General features: G+C 43.6%; 1 protein-coding gene across 1 annotated transcript in view; it reads right to left on the bottom strand.

The window, feature by feature from the left end:
• The window catches only part of slc4a11 (solute carrier family 4 member 11), a 140,554-nt gene that overhangs the window by 56,603 nt on the left and 63,228 nt on the right, over positions 1 to 20,723 (bottom strand). Inside the window, exons 7-8 of the mRNA XM_045704876.1 lie at positions 992 to 1,076; positions 99 to 224 (exon numbers count right to left, since the gene is read on the bottom strand). Of these exons, the coding sequence (XP_045560832.1) occupies positions 99 to 224; positions 992 to 1,076 (211 nt within the window). The remainder of the gene's footprint in view (positions 1 to 98; positions 225 to 991; positions 1,077 to 20,723) is intronic.

The raw sequence follows: 20,723 nt of genomic DNA, 5'->3' as shown, positions 1-20,723 counted from the left end.
GTTTGTGTGTGTGTGTGTGTGTGTGTGTGTGTGTGTGTGTGTGTGTGTGTGTGTGTGTGTGTGTGTGTGTGTGTGTGTGTGTGTGTGTGCTTGTATACCAATCTCTCCCCGCGTTCTCTCATCGTTGAGTGAGCCGAAAGCGATGGCAGGGAGGAGGATGGCAATGTACAGGAAGATAGCTGTTGTCATGTACTTCAGTACAGTCTTATTACTGCCTACTACACCTGGGGAGAGAGGGAGGAGGCAGAGAGGAGAGGAGGAGGATAGGAGGAGGAGGAGGAGAAGGCAGAGAGGAGAGGAGGAGGAGGAGAGAAGAGGAGAGAGAGGAGGAGGAGAGAAGAAGAGGAGGGAGAGGAGGAGGAGAAGAAGAAGAGGAGGAGGAGGAGGAGAAGAAGAGGAGGAGGAGGAGAGAAGAAGAGGAGGGAGAGGAGGAGGAGAAGAAGAAGAGGAGGGAGAGGAGGAGGAGAAGAAGAGGAGGAGGGGGAGGAGAAGAAGAGGAGGAGGGGGAGGAGGAGTAGGGAGGAAGAGGGAGGATAGGATGAGAGGAAGGGGAGGAGGAGGAGAGAGGGAGGATGATAGAGGGAGAAGGAGAGAGGGAGGAGGAGGGGGAGGAGGAGAGAGGAAGGATGATGGAGGGAGGAGAAGGAGAAGAGAGGGAGGAGGAGGGGGAGGAGGAGTAGGGAGGAAGAGGGAGGATGATGGAGGGAGGAGAAGGAGAAGAGAGGGAGGAGGAGGCTAGGTGTCAACTCAAACACTCAATAAACTTACTTGCTTCAATTACCCTGATTACTAAAACACAATAACATATTGATGTTCTATCTGGAATGGAGTTTATAAACAGTAAATGATATATATATATATATATATAATTTACTAACTGAAAATCTGAGAATAATGCTGATAGTGGGAAACAGAGCAGAGTATAAGAAGCCAGCACCACTGAGGTGTGGACAGAAGAAGCTGATTATCGGTGGAGTTTGTCCCAGCCTACCATCTGTAAAGTCTGAGGAGTAAAGTGGTAGTCTACGACACAGGTCTTCATAAATCCCTCGCCCGGGCCTGAAGAAGTCTTTACACTGGAGAAACACAAATAAAAGTCAAAAGCACCATCAAATAATTTCTAAATGAACATCTAATTTACTGGTTATTAACCTATATTTACAGGTGAAGACTTTTATATCTATATTTTAAATAAAAGTTGGATAGAGGTAAGAGAACTTAGTGGGGAAATCCTTATTCCTGTCACGCTGATATGAGGGATCAGGAGATAGGCGCAGGAATGCGTAATGGGGGGTTTTATTACCCAAGTTACAGCGTGCCGTATAAAGGCACGAGGACGAAGAACAAACCAACACGTACACAAAACACAGGGTAGTAACCCAAACAAAAGAGCGAGGAGTTCCTCGAATAAATACACAATCACACAATGATACCACACGGGACGAGACCCGTAATCATCTGCACAATACAAGCGGCACGAAAGCCAAAACAACACAGCATAGCTACTCACACCACCAATGGACATTGGAACAATAAATCGACAGGACAATGGTGAACAAAGAGCACATTTATACACAATTAGTGGGAATGGAAACCAGTGGTGGGTAATAACAGTTCCGGAAGGATTCGTGACAATTCCTGTATTAAGACTATTGTTATGTCCAGGGTTGGGTCAGTCAATCTAAATGTAATCTGTTACTCCCCAACCCTGGTTATGTCCCAAATGGCAGTCTATTCCATATATAGTGCACTACTTTAGGAGTCTGGTCTGGGGAATAGGGTGTCGTTTGGGATGCAACCTTCATATTGTCTGTTAGTGAGCATTTCTCCTTTCCCAAGATAATCCATCCACCTGACAGGTGTGGCATATCAAGAAGCTGATTAAACAGCATGATCATTACACAGGTGCACCTTGTGCTGGGGACAATAAAAGGCCACTCTAAAATGTGCAGTTTTGTCACACAACACAATGCCACTGATGTCTCAAGTGTTGAGGGAGGTGTGTAATTGGCATGCTGACTACAGGAATGTCCACCAGAGCTGTTGCCAGAGAATTGAATGTTCATTTCTCTACCATAAGCCACATCCAATGTCGTTTTAGACAATTTGGCGGTACGTCCAATCGGCCTCACAACCGCAGACCACGTGTAACCACGCCAGCCCAGGGACCTCCACATCCGGCTCCTTCACCTGCGGGATCGTCTGAGACCAGCCACCCGGACAACTGATGAAACTGGGGGTTGCACAACCGAAGAATTTCTGCACAATTCGTCTCAGGAAAGCTCATCTGCGTGCTCGTCGTCCTCACCAGGGTCTTGACCTGACTGCAGTTCGGCGTCGTAACTGACTTCATTGGGCAAATGCTCACCTTCGATGGCCACTGGTACGCTGGAGAAGTGTCCGGGCAGATGGCAGACAACGTGTATGTCGTCGTGTGGGCTAGCAGTTTGCTGATGTCAACGTTGTGAACAGAGGGCCCCATGGTGGAGGTGGGGTTATGGTATGGGCCCCATGGTGGAGGTGGGGTTATGATATGGGCCCCATGGTGGAGGTGGGGTTATGGTATGGGCCCCATGGTGGAGGTGGGGTTATGATATGGGCCCCATGGTGGAGGTGGGGTTATGGTATGGGCCCCATGGTGGAGGTGGGGTTATGGTATGGGCCCCATGGTGGAGGTGGGGTTATGATATGGGCCCCATGGTGGAGGTGGGGTTATGGTATGGGCCCCATGGTGGAGGTGGGGTTATGGTATGGGCCCCATGGTGGAGGTGGGGTTATGGTATGGGCCCCATGGTGGAGGTGGGGTTATGGTATGGGCCCCATGGTGGAGGTGGGGTTATGGTATGGGGGAGGCATAAGATACGGACAACGATGGCAATTTGAATGCACAGAGATACCGTGACGAGATCCTGAGGCTCATTGTCGTGCCATTCATCCACCACCATCACCTCATGTTTCAGCATGATAATGCACGGCCCCCATGTCGCAAGGATCTGGACACAATTCCTGGAAGCAGGAAATGTTCTTCCATGACCTGCATACTCACCAGACATGTCACCCATTGAGCATGTTTGGGATGCTCTGGATCTACGTGTACTACAGCGTGTTCCACTTCCCGCCAATACCCAGCAACTTCGCACAGCCATTGAAGAGGAGTGGGACAACATTCCACAGACCACAATCAGCAGCCTGTCCCTTTCCACCTGTCCCTTCGATGTGGATAGGGGGGGTGTTTGCTGATGTCCACGATCATCTCCTTTGTTTTGTTGACGTTGAGTGAGAGGTTTTTTTTCCTGACACCACACTCCTAGTGCCCTGACTTCCTCCCTGTAGGCTGTCTCGTCGTTGTTGGTAATCAAGCCCATTACTGTTGTGTCGTCTGCAAACTTGATGATTTGAGTTGGAGGCGTGCATGGCCATGCAGTCGTGGGTGCGCAAGGAGTACAGGAGGGGGCTGAGCACGCACCCTTGTGGGGCCTCAGTGTTGAGGGTCAGCAAAGTGGAGATGTTGTTTCCTACCTTCAACACCTGGGGTCGGCCCGTCAGAAAGTCCAGGGACCAGTTGCACAGGGCGGGGTTGAGACCCAGGGTCTCCAGCTTGATGATGAGCTTGGAGGGTACTATGGTGTTGAATGCTGAGCTGTAGTCAATGAACAGCATTCATTGGGACCTCACCAGGTCCCAATGAATACATAGGTATTCCTCTTGTCCAGATGGGATAGGGCAGTGTGCAGTGGGATGGCGATTGCGTGGTCTGTGGACATGTTGGGGCGATATGCAAATTGAAGTGGGTCTAAGGTGCAGGTGATATGATCCTTGACTAGTCTCTCAAAGCACTTCATGATGACAGAAGTGAGTGCTACGGAGTTCAGTTACCTTTGCCTTCTTGGGTACAGGAACAATGGTGGCCATCTTGAAGCATGTGGGGACAACAGACTTGGATATGGAGCGATTGAATATGTCCATAAACACACCAGCCAGCTGGCCTGCACACGCTCTGAGGACACGGCTAGGGATGCCGTCTGGGCCGGCAGCCTTGCGAGGGTTAACACATTTAAATGTTTTACTCACGTTGGCCACGGAGAAGAAGGAGAGGGGGGGGCGCAGTCCTAAGGTGGCACTGTATTATTCTCAAAGCGGGCAAAGAAGGTGTTTAGTTGTGGCTGTGGCCGTCACCAAATAAGGTCAGAACAGTTCTGGTAGCGCTGTGACTAGGGCTGTGGCCGTCACCAAATTTAGTCAGCTGGTGATTGTCAAGCAAATAACTGTCTGCCTCACTGTAATTTGACCGTTAATTAACATAAACACATTTATCATCTCCTGGCTTCCACACAGCCTACAAGCCACTGATGCAGACCTGTGGAACATCTACATTTAAAAAGTCTAATAAATCCATGTAATATAGTCTACAGCACCACAATAAATCCATGTAATATAGTCTACCTACACCATCACAATAAATCCATGTAATATAGTCTACCTACACCATCACAATAAATCCATGTAATATAGTCTACACCATCACAATAAATCCATGTAATATAGTCTACCTACACCATCACAATAAATCCATGTAATATAGTCTACCTACACCTTCACAATAAATCCATGTAATATAGTCTACACCATCACAATAAATCCATGTAATATAACCTACACCTTCACAATAAATCCATTGTTTATTTTAGACAGGGTTAAAGAAACATGATATGAAGAAAACGTAGTCTATTTCAGAAGAACAGAATAGCATACTCTGAGTTGTCCTGATGTTCAGGTCCTGATCTGGCTATGCCATATGGCTGTGGGCTACAGTAGTTAATTTAGCAGACAAGACTTGCTTAGAATTATACTATATTATTTTATATTCTATATTATGAAGAATGCAATTGAACAAAGCTGAATAAAATTGAAAGGATATTTTCTCCAAACGATTTGAGGGAGAGCGCACATGCAACTATTCTGTGTTGAGCGGTTAACAAAGAGAATAGGTCCTCCTATATGCTTAATGTAGAGTTACTAATGTAACTTTAGTTGTTCTACAAACGTTGGGCTATATGTTTAGATGTTTAATACATTGTAAGGCTGCATGATGAGACTCTAATGATGATTTGAAAAAAATAGCTTGAAAGGCAAGAGCTCTGCTTTTGTTTTGTTGCGCAAGCTGTACACACTTCATCAGTCTCTCATTCGCTTTTTGACAAGCACTTGATAGTGCCTCGAATTTCACGGCGGCATCCCCTTTGTGTGGCCGTAATGCACCCTAAAAGAATCCATGCCTTTTGCGGCCAGTGGCCGTTGTGCCCTTGGCCCGGAGTGCTGCGTTGTGCCCCTTCTCCCTGAGTGTGCTGCGCAATCCGAAGCGTCTCTCACTCACATGGCTCTCCATCATGTGATCGGGTCTTTCTCACAGGATACAAGTGAAGACAGACACATCGGGGATGCTACTGCGCACGTCCTTATCCAACTCCGAGGTGCATATTGAAGATATTGGAAGAAATGTCCACATTTACTTTTCGTCAGCCAACAAGATGAGTAGGCCTAATGAACAGCAAAAGCACTAGCCTATGTCAATCTACTATCCCCCATAATACAAAAGTCAACCTATTCTATTCTGTGCGAGAAATACACATTCCAAACATAGTCCGGGACAGTTGTGGGATGCGATAGATGTCACGTCTTGACCAGTTTAGGTATTATTTGTATTGTAGTTTGGTCAGGACGTGGCAGAGGGTATTTGTTTTGGTTAGTTCGGGGTGGTTGGTTGTGTTTAGGGTGTGTGATTTGTTAGTTCTGGGTGTTGGGTATGTTCTAGGTTGTATTTTCTACGTTCTGTCTAGTTTAGTTTCTTTGTTTAGGTTTGGGTGTGGACTCTCAATTGGAGGCAGGTGTTTCTATTTTCCTCTGATTGAGAGTCCTATATATAGGTATGTGTTTGGGGTTGTTCATTGTGGGTAGTTGTATTTCGCACTGCTGTTATTATTGTAGCCTGTGAAACTGTCGGTCTGTCGTCCTTTGTTTTCCTTGTTCACGTTTATTTAATAAATTATAATGATGAGCACGCAACCCGCTGCACCTTGGTCCTCTCTCTCCTACGACAGCCGTTACAATAGATCCCAAATTAATACAACCACTAGCATCAACAAAACTATTTCACACAATGTGGCTGACGCAACAGATCAGAACAGTTAGCTTAAAATGTTGATAAACTTTTAAGCTATTTCTTCCCATTATAAGGGCAGCAATGCACACATGGTAGTAGGCTGTAAGCACAAATGTTTCATTAGCGGGAAAACACCATTAAAAAAATATGATTATTCATGTAATGCTTATTTCTTTGTTTATTTATTTTATTATTTATTTATTTTTATGGTGAAAATGATCTTCCCCAAACTTGAAACTCACGCGCTGCTATGTTATGCCAGTAAGGTTCTACACCTATCCATCATAAAGCAGATTAATGTGCTTCATTTTAATAAGTTATTTGGCCGTTTTATTTGTGATAGAAACCTTATCAAAACATATAGGTCTATTGGCTAGGCTACATGAGGTGTGGGACTATGATTAGAAAAGGTTAGGGAAAAAAGGCATTGTTGCTGGGCATAATTCACAAGTGATAATATATCTTTCACAAGCAATAGGATAAAATTGTCACCATCAGACCATTCTTGATTTGATCTTGTCTTTACATATACTAAATCATATATGTGTGAAAATAGTTTCGATTTAGAATGGACCATTATCATTCACCTGTCTCAAAACATGGGAAAATACATGTCATCTGTGCACTTAAATAATGAATGGAGGACACTTTTCCCAGGGTTCATTTTCATGCCAGTCAGGTAGGCTATACTCCTGTTGTAAAGAGAAGCAATGTGCTTCATATTAGGAATGTTGAGAAATAAATATAGTAGGGTTAGCCTATAGAAAACTGATGGGATCCTCCTCTTTTTAATAGAGGCCATCACTCTGTTTTTATTGTGCAATTGCACAGCCTAAAGAAATGTTGCGCAACACAAGCTAATGGGCTCTCATGAGGTGTTTGGTTAGATTTTCAATTGCATTCAATTGCATTCAATTACATTCAATTGCATTAAATTACATTCAATTACATTCAATTACATTCAATTACACGTTAGTTTAGGTTGGGGAGGAGGGGGTTGTCTGTCTGTCTGTGGATAAACACCTAGAGAGAATGTTGCCTAGAGTGTCGCTGACTGCCAGGAGGAGAATGGCCGACATTAGGATGATAAACGCAATATAAACACACTCTCACTCAAATGCACACATGTGCACATACACACTCATGGTAAATAGTGCCATACATGCACTGAAACATATTCAGTGGGCCTTGCTGTTATGATTTTAGTTGGCCTTGCTGTTATGATTTCAGTTGGCCTTGCTGTTATGATTTTAGTTGGCCTTGCTGTTATGATTTCAGTTGGCCTTGCTGTTATGATTTCAGTTGGCCTTGCTGTTATGATTTCAGTTGGCCTTGCTGTTATGATTTTAGTTGGCCTTGCTGTTATGATTTTAGTTGGCCTTGCTGTTATGATTTCAGTTGGCCTTGCTGTTATGATTTTAGTTGGCTTAGGGGAGAGGCAGAGGGGAGACGTAGAGGGGAGACGTAGAGGGGAGAGGCAGAGGGGAGACGTAGAGGGGAGAGGCAGAGGGGAGAGGCAGAGGGGAGACACAGAGGGGAGAGGCAGAGGGGAGAGGCAGAGGGGAGACGTAGAGGGGAGAGGGGAGACACAGAGGGGAGACGCAGAGGGGAGAGGCAGAGGGGAGAGGCAGAGGGGAGACACAGAGGGGAGACGCAGAGGGGAGACACAGAGGGGAGAGGCAGAGGGGAGACACAGAGGGGAGAGGCAGAGGGGAGACACAGAGGGGAGAGGCAGAGGGGAGAGGCAGAGGGGAGACACAGAGGGGAGACACAGAGGGGAGACGCAGAGGGGAGAGGCAGAGGGGAGACACAGAGGGGAGACGCAGAGGGGAGAGGCAGAGGGGAGACGCAGAGGGGAGACTGCGTTCGTACACTGTACCTTTCCCCTGAATGTGGAGGCTGTGAGTTCTGAGTCAGGACGTTCCACCAGTGTCCACCAGGGGGTAGTGTAGTATAAATAACAATACTATCGATAACTAACTTGCCTCGTGAAATTTTAAAAAATCTAGACAAATTGTTTGTTTGGATCTAGTCAAGTACGTCTGTGTAACTATGGTCACACTTCCATAATCCTGCGCATCAACATCTTGCCATTCACTGTTTAGAGGGAAATGACTCACAGAAAACAGACGGAAAAATGAAGTCTGGACATATAAACTCTGAAAATACACCTCTCAACTCAAAATCTCAACCACACCACGTCTGTAGATCTCCAATTCTCTGCTACCCCCGTTATCCGCTAAAACAGTGAGTTCATGGTGGACCATCTGATATTTTAAAGACATAACAACAAACCAAGATCCACTTATAGAAGTCACTGTCATCGAGAGTGGGACATAACTAGATAATGTTTCTATTTATGTAACATCTTGCAAATTCTGGATGAAAGTCCAACATCTCTATAGAAGTGTCAATGGGGCCTACGGGCCTGTGCATAGAGAGGTACAGTACACTGACAATGGAAGTGCAGTATTTATGTTGTTTCTGGCATCTGTATCAAAATACTACCTTGATAGACGGTTAGCACTTCAAAGGAACAAGGCGCGTGACATTTTAGTGCAACAGTGCAGTGTGATGTTTGAGGCATGCACTTTTCTAGCACATTGTTATTCAGACACCATTTTTTTCTCCCCCCAGTTGAAATATGTTGAAGTGTTTTACTCACCACATACCGTATGTGTGTTGTTGTTTTACTTTGTTGTGGTCACCTGCGGAGTGCAAATATCCATTTGTCATATTGCGCGTGGAGCCGTTGTCAGCCAATTTAAGATGTGCTCTTAAACGACATAACATACCGGTGGCTGAAGAAAAGTAGCCTGGTTGGTCTCAACAAAGACTGATAATCTGTTTTTTGAAGTTTAAGGAAGTGCAATTCGTTTGCTACATTCGATTAGTAAAAATCTCAGAAGAGATAGACAGGTCAATGTTTGTAGGGAAATGTGGAGTGTCCATTCTCTTGCAAGGCTGAGCGTTTATTGATGGTCCCTTAAAGATCGGTATGCCATAGGATGTATTTGATGCACTGAGAGCATACGCTAACCAGAGATGACTGACAATGACGAAGAGCGTCAGGTATTGGGCTCATTCTGAAAGACAATGAATGAACTGATGGAAATTCACGACTTGAGAAACCCATGTAAATAATGATTGGCAGTTTACATTCATGAATAGAATTTCTAGATCTGAAACTATGATCAGTATCTTAAAAGTGGATTTCCAATCAATTCAGTTCAGTTGCTCGATAAAAATGTTAGTGTTCATTTGTAAACAATTCCCAAGCCATATTCTATCTATAAACCATTGATTTTTTGATATGAAGCATGATCGTGTCTTGCTATAGCAAGATATATACATTTTTCATTTAGAGTATCCCCCCCTCAACTCCATACATGTTCACATGGCTTAGAGGAGAGACAAAGATCAGTCATAGACACCAGATGGGGTGTGAATGGCACTGTTAAACCATTACATCTGATGAGCCAATCCATCTCAGAGGATATCTGATTTCCAGGTTTTCGTCAACTTTCGTGATAATCTCATTTTAAGAGGAAAGGGCAGAGAGATGTGGAGGCCATTTTTTGCCAGACCAGGAAGTCTGGTATGACACCAGTGGAATATTAGATTGTATGGTGGTGTGTTGAAGCCTACTATGGGCCCCTACCACATGTAGGACCTGTCATATGAGACAGATAGAGGGGGGAATAAGGTGGCGCCAAGACCTTTGGTAATGTAACAGATGAGCCTGTTATTGTGTTAGCGCCATTGGCCACATTGTCTCTAAGAAAATATTTTTTATTTATTTATTTTTACGGCAGACTCCATTTACGTGACCCAATACAAGTCACATACTGTCCAGTCCATTAAATCACCAGCTGAAGAGCACGGGTTGAAAAATACCGCTGAAACACTACAAATTTGGCATAAAACAACAAACATGACCGTGAACAAGAATGCCCTTGTCTGAGCTGGTGGTCTGTGTGAGTAATGGTCACTGCCAAAAGAGAGTGGTCATTGACCTCTGAGTCGACCCCTACGCGAGGAGGACAGCCACTACCAGACCATGTGTGGTAATGCTAATTGCTGGATATATTTGCAGTAAGTGCTGCAGCAACATTCAGATGGAGAAACACCAAGATCACTTTGCTTTGGGTCAATATAAAACCTATTTAGTTGACGCTTATGCATGGTCTTTTTACATCAGCAGATGCTTATACAGAAGAGCTTAGAGAGAGCGAGGGAGTCAAAACAGAAAGTCTGGGACAACATAGAGACAGAGAGAGAGAGGGAGAGAGAAAGAGAGTGAGAGAAGAGAGAGAGAGAGAGAGAGAGAGACAGAGACAGAGACAGAGAGAGAGATGGGAGAATTAGAGGGAGCATACCTAAGATCACACAGGACACCAGATAAGACAGGAGAATTACCCCAGATAGGAAAGGAGATTTACCCCAGATAGGACAGGAGCATTACCCCAGATAGGACAGGAAATTACACCAGGTAGGACAGGAGAATTACCCCAGATAGGACAGGAGAATTACCCCAGATAGAACAGGAGAATTACCCCAGATAGGACAGGAGATTTACCCCAGATAGGACAGGAACATTACCCCAGTAATAACAGGAGAATTACCCCAGATAGGACAGGAGCATTACCCCAGATAGGACAGGAGAATTACCCCAGATAGGACAGGAGATTTACCCAAGATAGGACAGGAGAATTACACCAGATAGGACAGGAAAATTACCCCAGATAGGACAGGAGATTTACCCCAGTAATAACAGGAGAATTACCCCAGATAGGACAGGAGAATTACCCCAGATAGGACAGGAGAATTACCCCAGATAGGACAGGAGCATTACCCCAGATAGGACAGGATAATTACCCCAGATAGGACAGGAGCATTACCCCAGATAGGACAGGAGATTTTACCCCAGATAAGACAGGAGCATTACCCCAGATAGGACAGGAGAATTACCCCAGATAGGACAGGAGCATTACCCCAGATAGGACAGGAGCATTACCCCAGATAGGACAGGAGAATTACCCCAGATAGGACAGGAGCATTACCCCAGATAGGACAGGAGGATTACCCCAGATAGGACAGGAGAATTACACCAGATAGGACAGGAGAATTACCCCAGATAAGACAGGAGAATTACCCCAGATAGGACAGGAGATTTACCCCAGATAGGACAGGAAAAATTACCCCAGATAGGACAGACTGACCCTTGCGCCCCGGCACATATATAGTTCCAGTCAAAAGTTTGGACACACCTATTAATTCAAGGGTTTTTTGAGATTTTTACTATTTTCTATATTGCAGAATAATTGTAGAATAATTGTATTGGTCACATACACATGGTTAGCAGATGTTAATGTGAGTGTAGCGAAATGCTTGTCAAGTAGTAACCAAAAAAGTGTTAAAAAAATCAAAATATATTACATTTTTAAAAGTATCTACCCTTTGCCTTGATGACAGCTTTGCGTACTATTGGCATTCTCTCAACCAGCTTCATGAGGGTAGCCACCTGGAATGCATTTCAATTAAAACCTCTTGCCGCTCGGATCGTTGGCGGGATCAACAGCCAGTGAAAAAATCAGAGCGCCATATTCAAAACCAAATATAATAATTTCTATTTCTCAAACATAGGACTATTTTACACCATTTTATAGATACACTTCTCCTGAACCGCTCTGGATGTCCTCCTGAGGGCAGCGGACGTCTCAGGCTGCAACCTCAGCAACAGTCTGGATATCTGCAACCAGGTGTTTACCTACCTGGCCTTCTTCAACAGTGTGCTCAACCCAGTCCTCTACGTGATTGTGGGGAAGAACTTCAGGAAGAAAGTAATGGAGGTGTTTGAACAGTTGTCTATGAGGAAGATGGCCACTGGGTCACAACGGTCCCAGCTCTCGTCCACGCTCAAAACGCTGGCTTGAGCTTGAGGCACTAAAAGGGAACTAGTTATATTACTTTTGTCTCTATGATAGAATTGGACACTTCAGCACCCCGCCCTCAGTTGACTGCATTTTATACTAATAACCTGTGCTTTAACTTAAAAGCCATGCTTAAGTTTAGAATGTCTTTATCAGTAAATGTGTTATTTAGCTGTTTCTTCTAATTCAGTGCAATATATGAATATTGTTTTCTGTGAAATAAGTTGTGTAAATAGAATCTACCGATTGTGTTCTAGAAACGAATCAGAATTGACTAGAAATGTATATAGAAAAGTTGTCAACTTTGTGTTACTTTTGAGAACATTATTGAAGTAAAAAAAAAAAACTACCCTTAGCTGTCTTGTGGAATCATTTGAAATGCATGTCTAAAACAAGACCCAGAGACTCCCGGGGAACTCTGGGTAAGTGATTTATGATGTTTTCTCTGACTAAATGTCTGGATGGCTACATTAGTGAATGTGTGAATGTGTCACAGACTTTCCAGTGGTGACACAAGTTGTGTTCCTTTGTGTGGGAGGAGAACATTACTCTCTCCTATTATCTTTTTCCCAAACGTCAACTTCATTGGCTAGACATGTTGTCAGGAGTGACTGTGGTCAGGGGCACACCCCCAGTTTCTCCCCAAATTATAGTTGGTCGTGCCAAACAGGAAATCAATGTTTTGAGTGCACTGTAAAAAAAAAAACAGGGTTATAGTAAAAATAAAGAAAACACTTTGAATGGGTACTGCTATATATATATATCTGAGGCTGGTAACTCTAATGAACTTATCCTCTGCAGCAGAGGTAACTCCTTCCTTTCCTGTGACGGTCCTCATGAGAGCCAGTTGTATCATAGCTCTTGATGATAAAAACTTTCAAAGTTCTTGAAGGTCAGTCAATCCGGAAAAATGTTGTGTTTTAAAGTTAGACTGTTATTTAGTAAAAAATAAGTACTCTTTTCTTTATTTTTACTATTTTCTACATTGTAGAATAATAGTGAAGACATCAAAACTATGAAATAGCACATATGGAATGATGAAGTAACTAAAAAGTGTTAAACAAATATTTGATATTTGAGATTCTTCAAAGTAGCCACCCTTTGCCTTGATGACAGTCTTGCACACTCTTGGCATTCTCTCAACCAGTTTCATGAGGTAGTCACCTGGAATGCATTTCAATTAACAGGTGTGCCTTGTTAAAAGTTAATTTGTGGAATTTCTTTCCTTCTTAATGCATTTGAGCAGTTGTGTTGTGACAAGGTAGGGGTTGTATACAGAAGATAACCCTGTTTGGTAAAAGACCAAGTCCATATTACGGCAAAAACATCTCAAATAAGCAAAGAGAAATGACAGTCCAACTTTAAAACACAACATTTTTCCGGATTGACTGACCTTCAAGAACCTTGAAAGTTTCTTCAAGTGCAGTCGCAAAAAACATCAAGCGCTATGATAAAACTGGCTCTCATGAGGACCGCCACAGGAAAGAAAGACCCAGAGTTACCTTTACTGCAGAGGATAAGTTCATTAGAGTTACCAGCCTCAGAAATTGTAGCCTAAATAAATGCTTCACAGAGTTCAAGTAACAGACACATCTCAACATCAACTTTTCAGAGGAGACTGCGTGAATCAGGCCTTCGTGGTCGAATTGCTGCAAAGAAACCACTACTAAAGGACACCAATAAGAAGAAGAGACTTGCTTGGGCCCAGAAATCTGTCCTTTGGTCTGATGAGTTCAAATTTGGTAGGTGAACGGATGATCTCCGCATGTGTGGTTCCCACCATGAAGCATGGAGGAGGAGGTGTGATGGTGTGGGGATGCTTTGCTGGTGATACTGTCAGTGATTTATTTAGAATTCAAGGCACACTTAACCAGCATGGCTACCACAGCATTTTGCAGCGATATGCCATCCCATCTGATTTGCGCTTAGTGGGACTATCATTTGTTTTTCAACAGGACAATGACCCCAAACACACCTCCAGGCTGTGTAAGGGCTATTTGACCAAGAAGGAGAGTGATGGACTGCTGCATCAGATGACCTGGCCTCCACAATCACCTGACCTCAACCCAATTGAGATGGTTTGGGATGAGTTGGACCGCAGCGTGAAGGAAAAGCAGCCAACAAGTGCTCAGCATATGTGGTAACTCCTTCAAGACTGTGGAAAAGCATTCCAGGTGAAGCTGGTTGAGAGAATGTCAAGAGTGTGCAAAGCTGTCATCAGGGCAAAGGGTGGAAAATGGCACACAGAGGGGATGGCTGCCGTTTTATGCTCCTACCAATTGTGCTATTTTGTTAGTTTTTTTTTCGCATTGTTTGTAACTAATTTTGTACATAATGTTGCTGCTACCGTCTCTTATGACCGAAAAGAGCTTCTGGACATCAGAACAACGATTAGTCACCTCGAACTGGACGAAGATGCTTTCTTTACTGAGTCTGACGCAAAGGATATACTGCTTCGCGGAGACCAGACCCAAATCCCCATAATCCACGTGCCTTCTGAGAATTAGTCAGCGAGTGAACAAACCACCACTACCCTCTGTATTATTGGCTAACCCGGGAATCATTGGAAAACAAACTGGACGATGTACGATTAAGACTTATACTACCAATGGGAAATTAAAAAACGTAATATCTTGTGTTTCACCGAGACCTGGCTGAACGACGACACGGATAATATAGTGTCCCGCTCCTTTCAAGGAGAGGGACACTAATCCGTAAGCTTATAAGAAATCACGCTATACCCTCAGACGAACCATCAAACAGGCAAAGCGTCAATACAGGACTAAGATTGAATCCTACTACACCGGCTCTGACGCTCGTCGGATGTGGCAGGGCTTGAAAAGTGTTACGGACTACAAAGGGAAACCCAGCCACAAGCTGCCCAGTGGCACGAGCCTACCAGACAAGCTAAATGCCTTTCATGCTCGCTTTGAGGCAAGCAACACTGAAGCATGCATGAGAGCACCAGCTGTTCCGCATGACTGTGTGATGATGCTCTCTGTAGCAGACGTTTAAAGGTCTTGCTCACAGGTCAACATTCACAAAGCCGCGGGGCCAGATGGATTACCAGGACATGTACTCAAATCATGCGTGGACCAACTAGCAAGTGACTTCACTGACATTTTCAACCTCTCCCTGGCCGAGTCTGTAATACCTACATGTTTCAAACATGTGCCCAATAAAGCGAAGGTAACCTGCCTAAATGATTATCGCCCCGTAGCATTCACATCGGTAGCCATGAAGTGCTTTGAAAGGCTGGCCATGGCTCACAACAACACCATCATGCCAGAAATCTTAAACCCACTCCAATTCATATACCGCCCCAGCAATCTCAATCGCACTTCAAACTGCCCTTTCACACCTGCACAAAATTAACACCTATGTGAGAATGCTGTTCATTGACTACAGCTCAGCGTTCAACACCATAGTGCCCACAAAGCTCATCACTAAGCTAAGGACCATGGGACTGAACACCTCCTTCTGCAACTGGATCCTGGACTTCCTGACGGGCCGCCCCCAGGTGGTAAGGGTAGGCAACAACAAGTCTGCCACGCTGATCCTCAACATGGTGACCCCTCAGGGGTGCGTGCTCAGTCCCCTCCTGTACTCACGGTTCACCCACGACTGCGTGGCCAAGCACGACTCCAACACCATCATTAAGTTTGCTGATGACACAACAGTGGTAGGCTTGATCACCGCCAAAGATGAGAGAGCCTATAGGGAGGAGGTCAGAGACCTGTCCGGGTGGTGCCAGGACAACAACCTCTCCCTCAATGTGAGCAAGACAAAGGAGCTGATCGTGGACTACAGGAAAAGGCAGACAAACCCCCATTAACATCGATGGGGCTGTAGTGGAATGGGTCGAGAGTTTCAAGTTCATGGTCCAAACACACCAAGACAGTTGGGAAGAAGGCACGACAACACCTTTTTCCCCTCAAGAGATTTGGCATGGGTCCCCAGATCCTTAAAAAGTGGCAACTGCTCAGCATCTGACCATAAGGCGCTACAGAGGGTAGTGCGTACAGCCCAGTACATCACTGAGGTCAAGCTTCCTGACATCCAGGACCTATATACTAGGTGTCCCGTGTGGCTCAGTTGGTAGGGCATTGTGTTTGCAATGCCAGGGTTGTGGGTTCAATTCCCATGGGGGGCCAGTATGAGAAGAAAAAAAAAATTATGAAATGCATGCATTCACTACTGTAAGTTGCTCTGGATAAGAGCGTCTGCTAAATGACTAAAATGTTTTGTCAGAGGAAGGTCCTAAATGTTGTCAGACTCCAGCCACCCAAGTCATAGACTGTTCTCTCTGCTACCGCACGGCAAGTGGTACCAGAGCGCTAAGTCTGGGACCAAAAGGCTCCTTAACAGCTTCTACCCCCAAGACATAAGACTGCTGAACAACTAAACTAATCAAATGGCCACCTGGACTATTTACACTGACCCCCCCCCCCTCCCCCTTTGTTTTTACACTGTTTATTATCTATGCAGAGTCACTTTACAAATTACCTCGACTAACCTGTACCACCGCACATTGACTCAATACCGGTACCCCCTGTATACAGCCTCGTTATTGTTATGTACATTATTGATTTGATTCTTTTTTTTTTTACTTTATTTTATTTAGTAAATATTTTCTTAACTCTGTTTCTTGAACTGCACTGTTGGTTAAGGGCTTGTAAGTAAGCATTTCACGGTAAAGGTCTACTACACCTGTTGTATGTGACAAATAAAATGTGATTTTATTTGGGTGGCTACTTTGAAGGATCTAAAATATGAAATGTATTTAGATTTGTTTAACGCTTTGGTTACTACATGATTCCATATGCGTTATTTCACAGTTATGATGTCTTCATTATTATTCTGCAATGTAGAAAATTGTCAAAATAAAGAAAAACCCTGACATTAGTACTGTAGGTGTGTCCAAACATTTGACTGGTACTGTATATCATTGTGCCTTTCTTTGAGGGCCTAGTCACATCCTAAACCTCCTGATTTACAGGCCACATCAAAGTCAACAAGTCACATTATGCTGATTTGTAAATTGATGTGTAATTTCTATTGGAATCCAGAGTGACAATATCTAACAATTGGAACATTTAATCACCTGCAACTTACATTGATTACTGCCAAGGTAGGGTGAGTGCTTATTTGAGACTACCTAAATGATATAACTGGTACGGCCAATTCATTAACGGGTGCAAAAAGTCAAACTACTAATAGATTGGATAAGTTTAGAAAATGTTTATGTTATCTATGTTCGTGTAGCATAAGATTAATCAACCCAATGAATGTACATGCAAACAGGTGTTGAAATAAACAATTCTGAAAATCATCCTGTAATAGAGCATGCTGGGAAATATGTTAACGAGGGGAGTGGTTTTGAGCAAACATACATTTGTAATTTTACTCAAAAATCTGGTTCAAATTCAGCTAACTTCGAGCAGAGTTTGTTGATTCCACAAACAATTCTAAGGCAACAAGCTACAATAGAATTGTCAGCTTGCTCAACATTTTGGACAAGTTAAACCACTCAACACGGCGTGTAGCAGGCTGTTTGTCTGCTCTACCTTCATGACTTGTTTTGGACTATGGCCTAGATTTTAACCTTTAGATTTTAACCTTTATTTTAAGCATTTTCAAGAAATGAGAATTACACCAAAAATGAAAGCAATTCATATCAAATCATATTAGTCACATGCGCCGAATACAACAGGTGTAGTAGACCTTACAGTGAAATGCTGAATACAACAGGTGTAGTAGACCTTACAGTGAAATGCTGAATACAACAGGTGTAGTAGACCTTACAGTGAAATGCTGAATACAACAGGTGTAGTAGACCTTACAGTGAAATGCTGAATACAACAGGTGTAGTAGACCTTACAGTGAAATGCTGAATACAACAGGTGTAGTAGACCTCACAGTGAAATGCTGAATACAACAGGTGTAGTAGACCTCACAGTGAAATGCTGAATACAACAGGTGTAGTAGACCTCACAGTGAAATGCTGAATACAACAGGTGTAGTAGACCTTACAGTGAAATGCTGAATACAACAGGTGTAGTAGACCTTACAGTGAAATGCTGAATACAACAGGTGTAGTAGACCTCACAGTGAAATGCTGAATACAACAGGTGTAGTAGACCTTACAGTGAAATGCTGAATACAACAGGTGTAGTAGACCTCACAGTGAAATGCTGACTACAACAGGTGTAGTAGACCTTACAGTGAAATGCTGAATACAACAGGTGTAGTAGACCTCACAGTGAAATGCTGAATACAACAGGTGTAGTAGACCTCACAGTGAAATGCTGAATACAACAGGTGTAGTAGACCTCACAGTGAAATGCTGAATACAACAGGTGTAGTAGACCTCACAGTGAAATGCTGAATACAACAGGTGTAGTAGACCTCACAGTGAAATGCTGAATACAACAGGTGTAGTAGACCTCACAGTGAAATGCTGAATACAACAGGTGTAGTAGACCTTACAGTGAAATGCTGAATACAACAGGTGTAGTAGACCTCACAGTGAAATGCTGAATACAACAGGTGTAGTAGACCTCACAGTGAAATGCTGAATACAACAGGTGTAGTAGACCTCACAGTGAAATGCTGAATACAACAGGTGTAGTTGACCTCACAGTGAAATGCTGAATACAACAGGTGTAGTAGACCTTACAGTGAAATGCTGAATACAACAGGTGTAGTAGACCTCACAGTGAAATGCTGAATACAACAGGTGTAGTAGACCTCACAGTGAAATGCTGAATACAACAGGTGTAGTAGACCTCACAGTGAAATGCTGAATACAACAGGTGTAGTAGACCTTACAGTGAAATGCTGAATACAACAGGTGTAGTAGACCTTACAGTGAAATGCTGAATACAACAGGTGTAGTAGACCTCACAGTGACATGCGGAATACAACAGGTGTAGTAGACCTTACAGTGAAATGCTGAATACAACAGGTGTAGTAGACCTTACAGTGAAATGCTGAATACAACAGGTGTAGTAGACCTCACAGTGAAATGCTGAATACAACAGGTGTAGTAGACCTCACAGTGACATGCTGAATACAACAGGTGTAGTAGACCTCACAGTGAAATACTGAATACAACAGGTGTAGTAGACCTCACAGTGAAATACTGAATACAACAGGTGTAGTAGACCTCACAGTGAAATGCTGAATACAACAGGTGTAGTAGCCCTCACAGTGAAATGCTGAATACAACAGGTGTAGTAGACCTCACAGTGAAATGCTGAATACAACAGGTGTAGTAGACCTCACAGTGAAATGCTGAATACAACAGGTGTAGTAGACCTTACAGTGAAATGCTGAATACAACAGGTGTAGTAGACCTTACAGTGAAATGCTGAATACAACAGGTGTAGTTGACCTCACAGTGACATGCTGAATACAACAGGTGTAGTAGACCTCACAGTGAAATGCTGAATACAACAGGTGTAGTAGACCTCACAGTGACATGCTGAATACAACAGGTGTAGTAGACCTCACAGTGAAATGCTGAATACAACAGGTGTAGTTGACCTCACAGTGACATGCTGAATACAACAGGTGTAGTAGACCTCACAGTGAAATGCTGAATACAACAGGTGTAGTTGACCTCACAGTGACATGCTGAATACAACAGGTGTAGTAGACCTCACAGTGAAATGCTGAATACAACAGGTGTAGTTGACCTCACAGTGACATGCTGAATACAACAGGTGTAGTAGACCTCACAGTGACATGCTGAATACAACAGGTGTAGTAGACCTTACAGTGAAATGCTGAGTACAACAGGTGTAGTAGACCTCACAGTGACATGCTGAATACAACAGGTGTAGTAGACCTCACAGTGAAATGCTGAATACAACAGGTGTAGTAGACCTCACAGTGACATGCTGAATACAACAGGTGTAGACCTTACAGTGAAATGCTGAATACAACAGGTGTAGTAGACCTCACAGTGAAATGCTGAATACAACAGGTGTAGTAGACCTCACAGTGACATGCTGAATACAACAGGTGTAGTAGACCTCACAGTGAAATGCTGAATACAACAGGTGTAGACCTCACAGTGAAATGCTGAATACAACAGGTGTAGTAGACCTCACAGTGAAATGCTGAATACAACAGGTGTAGTAGACCTCACAGTGAAATGCTGAGTACAACAGGTGTAGTAGACCTCACAGTGAAATGCTGAATACAACAGGTGTAGTAGACCTCACAGTGAAATGCTGAATACAACAGGTGTAGTAGACCTCACAGTGAAATGCTGAATACAACAGGTGTAGTAGACCTTACAGTGAAATGCTGAATACAACAGGTGTAGTAGACCTTACAGTGAAATGCTGAATACAACAGGTGTAGTAGACCTCACAGTGAAATGCTGAATACAACAGGTGTAGTAGACCTCACAGTGAAATGCTGAATACAACAGGTGTAGTAGACCTTACAGTGAAATGCTGAATACAACAGGTGTAGTAGACCTTACAGTGAAATGCTGAATACAACAGGTGTAGTAGACCTCACAGTGAAATGCTGAATACAACAGGTGTAGTAGACCTCACAGTGAAATGCTGACTACAACAGGTGTAGTAGACCTCACAGTGACATGCTGAATACAA

The sequence above is a fragment of the Salmo salar genome, chromosome ssa01, assembly GCF_905237065.1.
Source record: "Salmo salar chromosome ssa01, Ssal_v3.1, whole genome shotgun sequence".
Classification (NCBI taxonomy): domain Eukaryota; kingdom Metazoa; phylum Chordata; class Actinopteri; order Salmoniformes; family Salmonidae; genus Salmo; species Salmo salar.
The sequence above is the reverse complement of the archived record's forward strand: the minus strand, read 5'-3'. Positions and strand labels throughout refer to the sequence as shown.